Here is a 14977-nt window from a genome sequence, read left to right as displayed (position 1 = left end):
GCGCCTTTCTTTCACTTTAGGTGTGTTTTATATAATAAACACGGGTTTGGCTCTGCTGTTTTTACATCTCCACATTTTTGTGCTGCTAAGCTGCATTGTGAAAGATCCTTAACCCTTTTAATGCAAGGAAGCACAGGGATAAATTGCTTTGCTTGTTTGTATTGACATTTTTGGAGCACATTTTAGCTAAGTTTCTTTCAAGTCCTATAAAATGCATTTGAGCAGTAAGGTGGTAACATACGCACTTTAGAAAACAATAGTGCTTTTGATGGTAAGAGGGCACTCCAGGAGTTTAGTTCTCATATAACCAACCCATTTTGGTAATCAGATTAACTACAATACTAATGGGTTACAAATGCTGTAGATTTAGTCTGATGTTACGGAGCTCTGAGCTGGTGGAATTACTGTATATTGCATGTGCATGTGTGCATTAGATGGATATATAACCTTTCCAATATATTTGTGCTGCCCTCTAGATTGGCAGATAAGACAGCAAAGGACTATTCAGCGTATCGCTCCAGCCTGCTGTTCTGGGCCCTCGTTGACCTGATTTACAACATGTTTAAGGTAATATTAACTTGTATCAGTCACATCTCCTTGGGTTCTTCTAGTGGAGGGTTTCTCAAGGCCCCCCCCCCCCCCCCTGCCCTCCCAGCTTCAGCACGGGGGGCTCAATCAGTGGCTCATTCGAAGACCTGTTCCACCTGTAATGAAGCAGGGACTAATTGAGCCACCTGTGCTGAAGCAGGAATATCCTTAAAACCCGACATATTAGGGGGTCTTGAGGATTGGAGTTGAGCGCCCCTGTTAATGTGCACAAGGTGCCCCCTATCCTGATTACCTGTTGGGGCTCAGAATGTGTGTAATATGTTCCCTAATATATAAAATAAAATAGTATGGATAACTGCAAAGAAGCTGCTCGTTCTTTTCCCCCTTCACCTTTTAGCTTTATATACACCCCGTCTCTGTACTGTTTATACTACTTGTCTTGTACTGTATGTAAACCCTATCACCAGAGGGACCTTCAATATATTATAGGCGCCTCTGACAGTGACAGTGTCACACACACACACACTCACCGTGTTACACACACACACACACACACACACACACACACACACACACACACACACACACACACACACACACACACACACACACACACTCTCACCGTGTTACACACACACACTCTCTCACCGTGTTACACACACACACCCTCTCACCGTGTTACACACACACACACTCTCTCTCTCACCGTGTTACACACACACACACACACACACACACACACACACACTCTCACCGTGTTACACACACACACACTCTCACCGTGTTACACACACACACACTCTCACCGTGTTACACACACACACACTCTCACCGTGTTACACACACACACACACACACACACCGTGTTACACACACACAACGTGTTACACACACACACAGTCACCGTGTTACACACACACACACACACCGTGTCACACACACACACTCGCCGTGTCTCACACACACACTCGCCGTGTCTCACACACACACACACTCACCGTGTTACACACACACTGTCACCGTGTTACACACACATACACACACTGTCACCGTGTTAGCACTACTATGTCATAGAAAATGTACACCTACCCCAGCTAGTCAGTTGCCGCATTTAGTATCTGCCTCTCCCTATTTTAGATTGTGGAAATAATAAAATATATTTATTTCCTTGACACCATTGATTACTAGAAAGAGTAACAATGATGGTAACGTGGGACTTTTCTTGACCTCTTTCCCCGGTCCTTTTCTCTCCACAAATTGCAGAAGGTGCCAACAAGTAACACGGAGGGAGGCTGGTCTTACTCTCTGGCAGACTTCATCCGACTCAATGACATGCCGATCTACGAGGCTGCAGACAAAGCCTTAAAAACCTTCCAGGACGAGTTCATGCCCGTAGAGTCCTTCTCAGAGTTTATGGACGTTGCTGGTTAGTATCTCTTAGTTTGCTTGTTCCTTTTACATTCAAATAAACTGTACAATTTGAATAAAAATGTAGCATCCTCCTGACCTGCTCAGTAATATATATCACTTTAGATCGGGGGCTCTCAACTCCCCCCTTCCCTCTCCCCCCCTCCCCTCAACAGGTCAGGTTTTCAGGATATCCCAGCTTCAGCACAGGTGTCTCAGAGGCTAAGGCAAATACTGAGCCTCTGGTTGAGCCACCTGTGCTGAAGCAGGGATATCTTGAGAACCCGACCTCTTGGTGGCCATTGAGGACTGGAGTTGAGATCCCGTGATTTGGATTGTAAGCTCTTCTGGACAGGAACTCCTTTTCCTAACGGTACTTTTATGTCTCAAGCGCTTATTCCCATTATGTTATATTATGATGCCGGGTGCATTACTGCTGTGACGCGCTATGTACATGGATAGCGCTATATAAATAAAGATATCCAGACGTATAGAAATGCACAATTGACATGAACCTGCATCCCATTAGCTTGTAATAGCTTTCCTGCCGTGTGGTAGTTGGGTTTGTAATTTAGTGGGCTGTTCTGCACACTCAGTGGTTCGGAACCTTGCAGCTGTGCAGGGATGTGGTCAGCTCAGGCTATTTGAGAAGAGCTGTATATATAACGTGCTGTATTTTAGGGTATAATGTAGCCTACTGCTCTTCTTCTTTTTCTTCAGAAATAGCCTTTGCTGTTAGTTATTATTGGTTCGGCTTGGATTTTTTCATCTGTGCGTGGATGTGTTATAAAAATGCCTCGGAGAAAGCAGGGTGTGCGCACAGACTGACTTCCATCTATTCTTTTATTTTCACAGGGCTTTTATCTGAAATCAACGACCCCGACAGCTTCCTCAAGGATCTTTTGAACTCTATCCCCTGAGCATCTAGCAGAAGCGAATCTGCTTTTAGACTTCTGAATGCTCTGCGTTTCCCCCCTTGGTGTTCCTCTGCTGCTCTTGGAGTGTGTGCTGCAGTAATGTATTTTCTCCTCTGTGATTTTGGTGTGTTTGCGGGGTTAACCCCTTTGCTGCTGCAGGCGGTCTGCCAAAGCTTTGCAGTCTTCTCTAGCAGCCGAGCGGTTACTTCGTCTTGTTTTATCTAGTGTTTAAGCAAATGGATCGCTTTGTGTGTCACCCCAACAGTTAAGATTTAGTCATCCTGAGGGGCTGCAATTTAGTGTGTTTTAGTGTGCGCATATTTCAGACTAAATAAAGGACATCGGCAAGCCAAAGTAGACTGAACGCCAGGCTTGGCACCTTGTTTTTCAGAAGAAATATGATATTCACTTCCCTAGTTGCATGTTCTATTCAGCCCACCAAAGAAAGTGCTTGCCCACATATCCTAAATAATACCATTGGGATGACCAGTCCGTTTGGCTGCATCGGGATCAGTTTGGGTTTCTGTCCCTACTGTATATCGGTGCCTCTGAGCCTTCTGGCTTTGCACTCCATGGTGCATCCTGTGAACTTTTGCATGGTTCACCCTGTTCCAGAAAAGTCCAGTCCTTCAATCCGGAGTCACGTCTAGATATGAATTTTGACGACGAGCCTGAGATGTCACATGGAGCTGATACCGAGAGAGTCACTATTTGAGTGTGCTCGAGTGGCCGTTCCGCATCCTAGTGAACAAACCACCTGTTAGTATTGTGTGTGAGTTCCTCCCGACTGCCCCTACTCTCTGATGAAGGGGTATATTCTTGCCTCTGATGTCCTGGCAGTTCAACTAACATAATTAAAGGCTGTCTGCTTATGATGAAATGTAATAAAGCTTTCGTTTCTCAGTTTGAATCCTTTGAGAAATTATGTTGTTGAGATAAGTGATTGCTGAAACTTGGCCTGGAGTATATCTAGCCTCCCTGCCATATGGATACTCATTCAATGATTGTTTCCCCTGGCGTTTTAATGAAAAATATGAAGTTGATTGAGACTGAAGGTGCTTGTTTGATTTGAAACCTGGGACCTAAAAGGTGAGAACATGGACTGTAAGAAATTGTCAATAGAAGTTTTGCTTCATTAATGGTACAAATGTAATTGCAATTAAATTGTGCTCAGGCTCATTTGATTACCAGCATTGGACTGTTCATTTGGAGGTATATGTCTTAATTGTATCAGGAGTGTAGCAAAGTGGGTCGTGATTTCTAGAGGAGAAGCCTTTTAATCCACATAGCAGTTTTGTATGAATTGTAACACATCGCAAAACATGGTCATCTTTTTAGTCCACAGTTCAGTGAAGATATAAAGCGATCCTATGCCGCCAATGAAGAACCGCACTAACTTGTACTGTAGGTCTACCATGAAGCTACTGCCAAACATGCAGCAGATCAGTTACATTGCCCCCTTAGCTGCCTGACAGAAAGGTTTGCTAGCATCTTGTGTATGTTTACTGGACGTGTCTCTATTCTAATTTGTTCACAAGACGATGTTTACGGGAGTTTCATTTCGTCAACTCCCATAGGCCAATGCTGGGGACATTTAGCATTTGTTCTTTCTGGGACATTGGTATAATAAATGTGATAATGCAAATTCGAACACACACACACTCTCTCTCTCTCTCTCTCTCTCTCTCTCTCCGCTTTTTCTGTCCTCGTCAAAACGAGAGAGAGAGTCTCTCTCTCTCTCTCTCTCTCTCTCTCTCTCTCTCCGCTTTTTCTGTCCTCGTCAAAACGAGAGAGAGAGAGAGAGAAGTCTCTCTCTCTCTCTCTCTCTCTCCCTCTCCCTCTCCCTCTCCCTCTCCCTCTCCCTCTCCCTCTCCCTCTCCCTCTCCCTCTCCCTCTCCCTCTCCCTCTCCCTCTCCCTCTCCCTCTCCCTCTCCCTCTCTCTCTCTCTCTCTCTCTCTCTCTCCCTCTCTCTCTCCCTCTCCCTCTCCCTCTCCCTCTCCCTCCCATAGCCGTATTAAATATCTAATTGGTTTCCAGCCTGAAGCGAGAGAAGAACAAACAGGAAGACAAAAGAAATATCTAGGGGAAATTCTGTTACCAATCGTTTTATAATTGATAGAAACCAATAATTTTCGAGGACAGAGGTCCCCAACTCCAGTGCTCAAGGACCACTAACAGTGCAGGTTTAACAAATACCCCCAGCTTGAGCACAAGTGGTTCAGTCCAAATGATTGGGCCCCCTGTGCTAATGAGAGGATAGCCTTAAAACCTGCACTGTTAGGGCTCCTTGAGGACTTGAGATGGGAACCTCCTGATTTAGAAGATTATTGAAATGTGGCAGAAAGATCAAGATGCAGGATCCAAGTGAAAAGGGTGATCAGAGCAACAGAAGAGCGTCAAAGGGCAGATCATTGCAATCATTGGTTTAATCAAAACAGAAATGTTTAGAGTAAAGGAATTGTAGTGGGGAGCAATTTGGAAATAGATTTGCTTCAGAAGTTGAGAGATGGCTCTGAGACTTCATTTGAGGTCAGGTGGACGTGGCAGGTAAGTATAATAACTCTGGCAATGAGGCTTTTCGTGCCCCCTACAATGCTGCATAAGGACTGAATGTAAAGCCTAGGGTTTTTACTTTTTGTGGGCCCTGACCGTTTAAATCTATAAATGAATTGCTGCAGTGCGTCACTTCATGCATTTGGTGAAGAAAACAATCCGTGTATGAGCTTAAGATGTGTTAATGTGTCAGAAGCTTGCTATTTGGTCTTTCTTTAGGATCCTTGTGCAATAGGGCTATAATGTAATAGAGTGTGTTACAGGAGGGAATTGTTTCAAAGATATAGGATGCTTCAAGCATAATTTTCTGCCAGGTTAAGCACTCTTGCTTGTCTGCTTATTGACATGATTTCACCTTGCTAGGCGATGTTAACACATGCTAATGCCATGTTAGGATAAAGAACAGAATGTCTCCCAATGGCTGGGCACACTCACCCCAGTACTTGCGTGGTTGACCAAGAATCTATAATCTATCCAATGGAAATCCATTTATTTAGAAAAAAAACTTGCTTAAATGGGCTTTCATGAAATGGCCGCCATTGTTAATGTTTAATGTTCGAAGTCATGTTACTTGTCGTCATCCGGCCTCCTTAGGTCCAAATAATACAACTCCCCTATAGCAAGAAGTGATCCTTGTTCAAATAAGCGCCCTTAACACGAAATGAGTGATGGTCTTTTCAATGCTCAAGCAGACTGATTCAGGGGCAGATGTTTAGCATCAATTATAAATATTTAAGTGAAGTTGGAGAGACTGTATCTTTAGTAGTTAAATCAATGGTATTCACAAGAAGATTGCCAAAGAACAATGTGTGCAGGAAAAGCCATAGGAGCAGTAATGTGTTGTAATTATGTGTTGTAACAGATCGGCCGGTTCCTTTTGCCCGGGGATATCCACGGATCAGTCCCAAAAAGGACACCGTTAATTTCAGCTCCTGGGACCCCCTACTTCCCGAGACACCAGCACCCTCTACCGATGTGTGTATCTTCAGTTTCAGTGTCCCGGTCATATGGGCCAATCGGAAGCCATGACCGGGACATTAGAATTACCGGCAGCACCTACGGAGGTGTATCTCGGGAAGCAAGGGGTCCCCGGAGCTGAAATGAATGGGGTTCATCGCCGAAGGCCCACTGCTTCAAACCTATTTACCAGGTAAAAAGGTTTTGGAATCAGTCCGGATTATTAGCAATCCACTCGGATTTTTGTAATGCCAAGTTTGGGTATTTGACCTAAATGATCGGGGGAAATGCTGGGGAACGGATTTTGACTGTTCCACCCATCTCTTGGTAATGTCAGCACAATGTTGGGCTTCACCAGCAACAAAGTTCTAGTGGGAGAAGATTTGAAACGTATTTTTTTTTTTGCCGTATGCTAGAGTAAAATGCTTTGTGGTTGTGTTTAAACCTGTTTTGAAATTATTTTTCTTATGAAAAGTGTGTTGCGGAGACCCAACTGCACAGATGTTCCGCAGCATCATCTAAATATCTCAAAATAGACATTCAATATGAGTTAAGCTAATATTAGTTTTAAAATTAGGGAGAACAGCCCAGTCAACCAATGTGTCATAAGGAGTTTAGTAAATCTAACCCCTTAATCCAGTTCTTGCACGGATGTGCCGTTTCATACTGTATGGACAAACAGGATGTGATTGTATTTCACTTTGCGGTCGGATCCATGAATGGTCGTACACACGACCTTAATATATTTAGACATTCATTTTCTACTAACACAGCTTTGTGGTTCCTAGAAACTGACCAGTCATGGATGGGGAGTATTTTGGCCTCTTCTGCTTTGTCACAGATAGAAACTACATAATTGGTTTCCATAGAGCAGGATCAAGGTATTGTAGTATATTTATTTTTACAGACTGCTGCACCAATAGTTTAAAAACCCATTACCAGTGACCAACAACCAATCACTTCCTTTTTTTAAATATGACCAATCACTTCCTATTTTTTAATATGACATCTGTATTTTGTATTGTTTCAGAATGTAACAAACATTAAAAAAAATGTAAGACACGACATATTTAGAAAGAAGCACTCAAGTAGCAAAAAATATCAAATGTATATATTTGAATTAATTCTGTTATTTGATACAGGGTAGAATATTTTACTAATTACTTAAATATATGGGACTGTGACTCGGACACAATTACCCCACACCAAAACCTACATAATCCTCACAAATATCACTGTACAATCAAAGAAAGAACATCCAACGATACACAGCTGGTCAAAACACATATAACCCCGCCTGTACAGAAGTCCTCCAGTGTTAATCATGGAATCCAGACACTATTGCTGACAATCATATGTGTTCAGAGGGTGTAGAATAGCACATTAGAAACCCCATATGTGTGGGGGCGAAACGCGCATTGGCAGCAGTCTGTATGGACTGTACCTGGCTGTGTTCTCATTCATGAGATGGATTTCTACAAGCGGCACGATGCCGAGTACCTTAGTGTTGTGATGAGCACAAACTGCATCAATGCGTTCAGAGTTCACTGGAGTGGTGCAAGGTTTCTCTCGGCTTGAGGCGGACTTGTAAAGCCTTTGTGGAGAAATACAAGCTATTATTAGTTCGAGCTTTGCGTCTGATCTTTAATACTACTGCGCAGTGGAGGGAAACATGACATTGGAGGGGGCAGAACGCCTAAGTAGCAGAGACGGTGCTAAAGATACTGATATAAATGTGCTATCGAAAGATTTGAACCCGAGTTTTCCAACATGGGCATGGCTGAGTATAGTCTGCTAATCATTATATCCATTCAAAGATGTATGTGAAATTCACTCTCTGCTGTGTTATTCCACACCCTTTGCACTCGCATAATTATTGTCAGCTATAGTGTCCGGATTCCATTATTGATTTACTCTGGAGGACTTCTGTGCAAGCCGAGTTATATTGGTGTTTTTGACGGCTAAATATTGTATTGTTGGATGTTATTTGTTTGATTTAGTCATACATAATCCCCACAAATATGTCTTGGTGTGGAGCTAATTGTGTCTGAGTCAGAGCCACATATATTTAGGTACTTGGTTAAGTGTATATTTATTGGATTCGTGCTGTTGATTGATACATAATATAATACATTTATGCCACCTTTTTACGTTATTTTTTATTTTGAGGCATGACTCACCGTTCCCACCTCACGTCGGTGTCTTTTTGTAATTGGATATTTTAAACTTTTATCGGGACCACCATTTTGTTTTTTTGACAGTCTCAAAATGGCTCATTCATATGTCTTTTAGCTGACATTTTCCATAGCAAAAATAGCTGTTCTGTGCAAATGGGAAAACACAGGATTTACATGTCAAATTCTAAATGGGTATCAAGTCATTTTCCATATTTGCTACTTTAAAGAAAACAAATGAGCCCCAATTTTATAAGCTGTCTGGGAAATCAATAGCTACTTTGATGTACAACTTTGCAAAACATTATATTGTAGAACATTTTTTTTTTTTTAATCAGTCTTAAACGATAATGAAAGTGCATTATTTTCAGCCTAGTAAATCTTGGCTACCGATTTTATGATGACAAAATACAATAAAACCCACACTTACCATGTTGGTGGTCTCTGGCCTCTTGCCCTGGCTCTCCCCAGCTGCTGCGGGCCTCCTGCCGGGCCCCTCTCTCCCGCATGGAAGTCGGGCACATCTTCTTGCACGCACTGGCAAAAGAGAGAGGCCCGCAGGAGCTGGGGTCCAGTGGCAACTAAAGGCTCGATCCAAACTTCCAGGATATCCTGCTCTACCGAAGGGTGCCACACGAAACTAGTTGTCACTGTTTTATTACGTATGTATGTAATGTCCCATAACTCTATATTACAAAAAAGTTACTACAAAATGATGTAGAAAGTGTCTTCATTCAAATGCAAAAATGTACCTCCTACGTTATTAAAAACATGGATGACACACCAATACTTTTGCGTTTCTTAACATTCAACACCTGTCCCTCCCCATTGTCACATCATGTAGAAATTCAGCTAGACAATTATTCTAGATCTACTAATAAGCACACACTGTACCTTTTGCTTCCTATCCATTTTGAACAGATTATATTAACTTGTTTTTTTATTTAAAGTATTTTATCCATTGCTATGGTAATGGTAAAAATAAACTGCATGATTAATGATGAATTTAATGGATGACGGCGTACTGGTGAAGCTAGCGCATAATTCTTGTTAAATATTTGGTTAACGTGTTATCTGTTAATTTTACAAAGTAGACAATAATATAAAATATATAGAGATTTCAAATAATATTTTTATGGACGGCCCATTTTTCTTCAGTTTTATGTTACAAATATTTTTTTTTCTGCATCTTTAGGTGGAAACTGTTCATTAAATAACTGGAAAGTTAAGGAATAGTCTTAATTATTTCACTGGGCCTGCAAAGCATTGTGTCTGAGTACAGGGTGACTGTAACCTTGCTGAAAATGTATCCACACCTATGTATTTTGAGCTACACAGAATGGGGGTTTAATACAAAGTCGATCAGCAAGCAGTATTTATACATGTAACATCCACTCTAGATATAATAGGAAAACACATTCGGATAAACAAACCACGAAATTATGGTATTTTGAGTGTTCTCCAAAGATGCTCACGTTGGCAGCACATGAACAAGCCCTAAACGTACACTGAGTTAAAGTTGGCCTGCAGCAGAAACACCTTCTGATCTGAAGCCAGCCACTTTCAGACAAGGTACAAGCACCATTAACTATCGTGCATGCGTTTAATAAACATGTGCCGGCAATCAGGGAGGGTGAGAACTGTAAAACGGCCTGAAGGAGTCATTACTTTGTAGTTTCATGCTTCAAAGAACATTGTTGTGAAACAGTAGTTACCTTATTGACATCTCAAAAGAAGATATCTTCATAGAATTCATACACTGTAATTCTTAGGCAATTGTAAATCAAGACACAATGTGATATAGAAGATTATCAACCAGTCCTAATCTATGGCTCAGTTTGCTGACACGTATTGTTTAATTGATTGACATTAATATTCTGTCTGGAGTTTGCATGTTGGAATGTTGTTGTTCTCCAGTAGCGTGAGGAACAATACATGGCATGTAATCCTCTGTCTGGGAGGGAGACCCGGAAATAACAATGTCTCAGATTTATTCTCTCTCTTTCTACATCCGTCTCTCTTCCTCATCGCTACGCTTCAAAATCCACCATCTTGCCAGTCGGAGGAGGTAGGGTTTCTGGCTTAACAGTTCTGTTCCAAATGCACTCTACAAGTGTAGCAGAGTCCCCCTCCGGTGAGGGGGAACTGCTGGGTTGCCCGCTGGAGGTAAGTGCGAGTGGGGAGAGGTGGCGGTGGTCGTTTTGCATTGCCGTGCATGTGCAGTTGCGATCGTAGCGATGGCAATCTTTAAATGTCAGTCAAAGGCATTAGGAACTACAAGCCCCATAAGGCATTGCAGGAAAATTGAGCGGTGGCCATCTTGGACTGGCTCCGCATAGCCTGAAGCGGGACAACGAGTCCCAGAATCCTCGGGGGGGAGGGAGATCAGGTGGGCTGTCCCAGCCAATGGGAGTGAAGCAGCCTGAAAGGAACAGGGTATCCTTTGGGACAAGGAGCCAGCGTGCTCAGTCGGACGGAGGGCGGCAAGACAGAAGGTAGTGTCCAGGGAGCAGTGTTTCCTGGGCTAGGCCTAGATCGTGTCCCCTAGGCCCTGAGTCACCCCAGCGGAATGTTGCAGGGAAGGCCCCAGATAGGGACTCTACCCCTTTAGTACTATAGTAGTACAGCTGCGCTGGTGACGGGACAGCCACGCTGCGCACTGTGGCCTGGGACCAGGCCACAGGACCCTGAGACAGTGTGTGAGACCCTCTGGCTGGAGCTCACACAGAGGAGGAAAAAGATCACCTTCAGTTCCTGGTGTCCACGGCAGATGGAGGCGCTGCACTGCTAAGGAGATATGTGGGGTATGTACCTGTCAGGAATCGGCGTTCTGCGCGCTCCCCACACAGAGCACTCTCTCCCCTCAGGGAGTCCCTGGACACACAAAACAATCCTGCCTTACCGGCCTCCGCGGCTCCCCGCCCCTGCCGCCATCGCGGGATCACTCCCCTCTGCGATTCCTCTGCTCAGCGCCGGGCGCGCCCACGCCCTCCCGCACGCACACCTGCACCATCCACTGGCTCGGTCCACGCGCGTACATGCGTTACGGAGCGCGCTCGTTCTGCACACTCTTATTCCCGTCCCCCGGACCTTAGGCTCCGCCCCCGCACGGGCATACTCAGGTTACCAACAAGACTCACCTGGCCTGTTATGCCTGGACCAATCTGCAGTGTCTCCCTGTAGCTCTTCCTGTCCCGCCTCCGTTCCTAATTGGACCTTCCTGCTTTATCTAGCGCCTCTCTGCTCTCAGTCTTTGCTCGACATAGTCTCTGTATGGAAGTACTTCTGGATTCTCTCAGTGTTTTCACAGGTTCTGACGCGGCTTGTACGACTACCCCCTCTGGCTCTCGATCTCGGCACTCCTTAGATAACGCTCACTCTGGGAACCCCTTGAACACGGCTTGGACTATGACCTATCTCTGCTCTCCACTCCCTGACCTCGGCAAGGCATTCTTCACTCTATCTCTATAACCGGTACCGGCAAGTATTGTCTACCTTACTACACCTGGCCTGGCAACGCTTCATACCACACTCCGGGCACGCTCCCTTTGCTGCGGGTGCGTGTATTACCACTTCCCCCTTCAGCTCAGGGGACTGGTCTGCGGGCAGCACCGGCATAACAGTACCCCAGAAGCCTGTTCCTGTGTCCCCATTACCATCGGCGGACGACTCCGCCCTCCTGTAGCCAGCAAGTATATGCTCCACACACCCTGTAATGGCCTCTATCTGCGATTGGGTGGGGGAAACACCGTTACACATGTATCTCACAAGTTCCCTAAATGTACACTATTTAAAATGCAAGATAATAGATTTTAATGTGAAAATAAGCACATTGAGTCATAGCTCATGTAACCGTCAAGCAGCAATAAGCGGGCCATGTGGGCATTGGTAATACGTGTGTTATGCTAGTGGCATGCTCGTCCACCATCAAAAAACAGCAAGTGACATTTTGTTAGGGCTAATTTAAGTCCGACTTTTTTGGGTGCATTAAAAGTGTATACAGATGCTTGATATTATTGTACATTTTATCTGGAAAGAACGTGAACTACTGATGTCTTGGTAGCACAATTTCAAATATATCTCGGGCTGTCACCGGTACAAAAAATAAAACAAAAACCTACTTCTGCCCGAGACAGCTGAGATCACCTGCAGACAGGTAGCAGCCCAAACCTCAGCTGCTATTTCTGCACATGCAGATTCCGCCACCCTGGCGTCAGATTGATGGAGGTGGCACATGGCTTTCCTGGTATTCATATAGGACTCCCTTTTCCACCAGCAAGACGTTGACTCAGAAAAGAAACACCCGCTTGTAGCCGTGTGTAAGCACTTGTGTAGATGTGTCACACTAACAGGCTGTACGAGCCAGGCTACTTCGCTCTCATTCATGTCTGTGGAACAAGTAAGTGAGCGGGAACAATCTAATTTCAGTGACTCACATACAGGTATATACATTTGCATACAAAATGCTACAATACATCTGAGAACAATGCTCGGAGGTCTCGTGTAGAATTGCATCTAGTGAAGAACTGGAGAGTATCACAACTTGTAATAAAATTAATTCTAAAAGTTTTGTTATCCTTTATTTATGTTTCGCTGTACAATAAGGCCGCGCCTATAGTGACGGCGACGCATGACGTCACCCTTCGCCGCTAGCGAAAGCTGTATTTCGCTTTGTGGTGGCGTTGCGGGCGACCAGGCCATTGATTGGTTCAGGGACTGTCACATGAGGCGACAGCGCCTGAAAAATCAAATATTCCCGGCTGCAAAAAATCGTGTCGCCCCGTCGCTTTGTCGCCGTTACTATACGCTATAAGCGCACGCGGCGGCGGCGACAATGCATTTGATTTCGTGCGATGTCGCGTCGCTTGCGCTATAAGCGCGCCATAAGGGTGGAGAACAAAAAGCAATAAAATATCAAACATTAACATGGGGCTTACAGTCTATAAGGAAGGTTAAGTGGAAACGTTATGTACAGGGGGGTGGGAAGGTTGGTGGGTTTCGGAGAGCTGCATGTTACTTGATTGAGTTAGCGCAATAACAGAGCAGCTGTAATGGCAGAAAAGGGCTGAAACCCTTTGGCTGCCACCAAAGACTGTCGCCTTTTGGGCAACTCGGGTGTTATGTCCCAGAGATTCTGTGGTAGAGTGAAATGCACTTCCACAGCGCACAGACCCTCATGGCAGACATGCAGGGGGAGGGGCTGATGATCCCCAGGTGTGTCTTTTCCTCATGATTGTCATGATAATATCATGAGGTATTGTGTATTTTAATGCATCTGGTGCTTCAGGGGTTAATGGTGCAACCAGTTAGGTTTCAAAATACAATTTGGGGGGTTTCTCACTTGCCATGAATCTGTGGGAGCTTCAAAGGGGCTTGATTGAAGTTGGGTGCTACAAATACGAAGCAATGGTTTGTGGTATGTCAACACCTTTTGCAGGCCCAGTGGTAAAAACTGATTAGAGCTAGCTTCCAAGGCATTCTCTGAAGGGGTTTATGGATGACCAGGGGGCATGGCTAAGAAAGTATTAAAGCAAAGAGTGTCTTTATTAAAAATAAGAATATCCTGTGATGTCATCTCCTCTGCATAATAAGAGTTACAAATCTGTAATCGTGTCACAGAAGGGGATGTACTGACACCAGACACCACAAGGTTAAGGCCGAGGCCATGCTAGTCGGTCAGGTTTAGGGAGAAGACAGTCATATTTAGTCTTGGTGCGCCCGTCATGATCGCCTGAATGTATTGGTGTGACTCACGTGTGTAAGTATTAGTTAAGGAAAGTTATAAATACATTTAGATATTGAATGGTTTAGTCTAAACGTCATTTTGTAGGAGGATTTTTACTCTGTCATAAAACTCCATCTCACAGCTGATTTACAACAGGGGCTGGATTTATGTTGTTTCAGTGGGAAAGAATACTACATAAGAGAGCAAAAGATGATAAAAATCGGATTTCAACAGAGGTATTTGGGACAAAATATGTGATATCTTATCTTCTTTACCAGTGAACTCTCTGGGAGAAAACCTATAATATTTGGGCAATGTACTGTATAGGGATTTCTAGTTGATGTTTTATCCTTTTATTTTGAGAAACTGTTCTGCATTTATTGTACAGTAATTGTATGTTCTTGTAATACTTTTTTTCTGTAATCTAAGCACTGTATTTTTATATGTATTAAAACATTTAATAAGTAATGCTTTTGGACTCTGAATGAACTATTGCATGCTCTGGAGAGAGCAGTTACATTTTCGGACACATTTTGCTACAATGGATTTTTGGTGTGTTAAAGTGCATTGTTTTTTCTATAATAAACAGGGACCTGGTGCCCTGGCAAATAGTAATTTGACATCTTATTTGCATTTCCTGTGTGGTGGAAGTGTATAGATATGATTGCAATTGAGTAAGAGGTTAATATTAACTC

The 14977-nt window shown here is 43.8% G+C and overlaps 1 protein-coding gene across 14 annotated transcripts in view; it reads left to right on the top strand.

Annotated features, from left to right (window-relative positions):
* The window catches only part of UBR4 (ubiquitin protein ligase E3 component n-recognin 4), an 85667-nt gene extending 81884 nt beyond the window's left edge, over window positions 1–3783 (top strand). For all 14 annotated transcript variants that reach the window (XM_075606011.1, XM_075606016.1, XM_075606021.1 and 11 more), the window contains 3 exons: window positions 477–567; window positions 1813–1975; window positions 2812–3783. In XM_075606011.1, the coding sequence (XP_075462126.1) occupies window positions 477–567; window positions 1813–1975; window positions 2812–2876 (319 nt within the window). In that variant the 3' untranslated portion in view covers window positions 2877–3783. The remainder of the gene's footprint in view (window positions 1–476; window positions 568–1812; window positions 1976–2811) is intronic.
* Window positions 3784–14977: the final 11194 nt, after the last annotated feature.

This window comes from Ascaphus truei, chromosome 6 (assembly GCF_040206685.1).
Source record: "Ascaphus truei isolate aAscTru1 chromosome 6, aAscTru1.hap1, whole genome shotgun sequence".
NCBI classification, from domain to species: Eukaryota; Metazoa; Chordata; class Amphibia; order Anura; family Ascaphidae; genus Ascaphus; species Ascaphus truei.
This window is presented reverse-complemented; position numbering and strand designations above follow the sequence as displayed.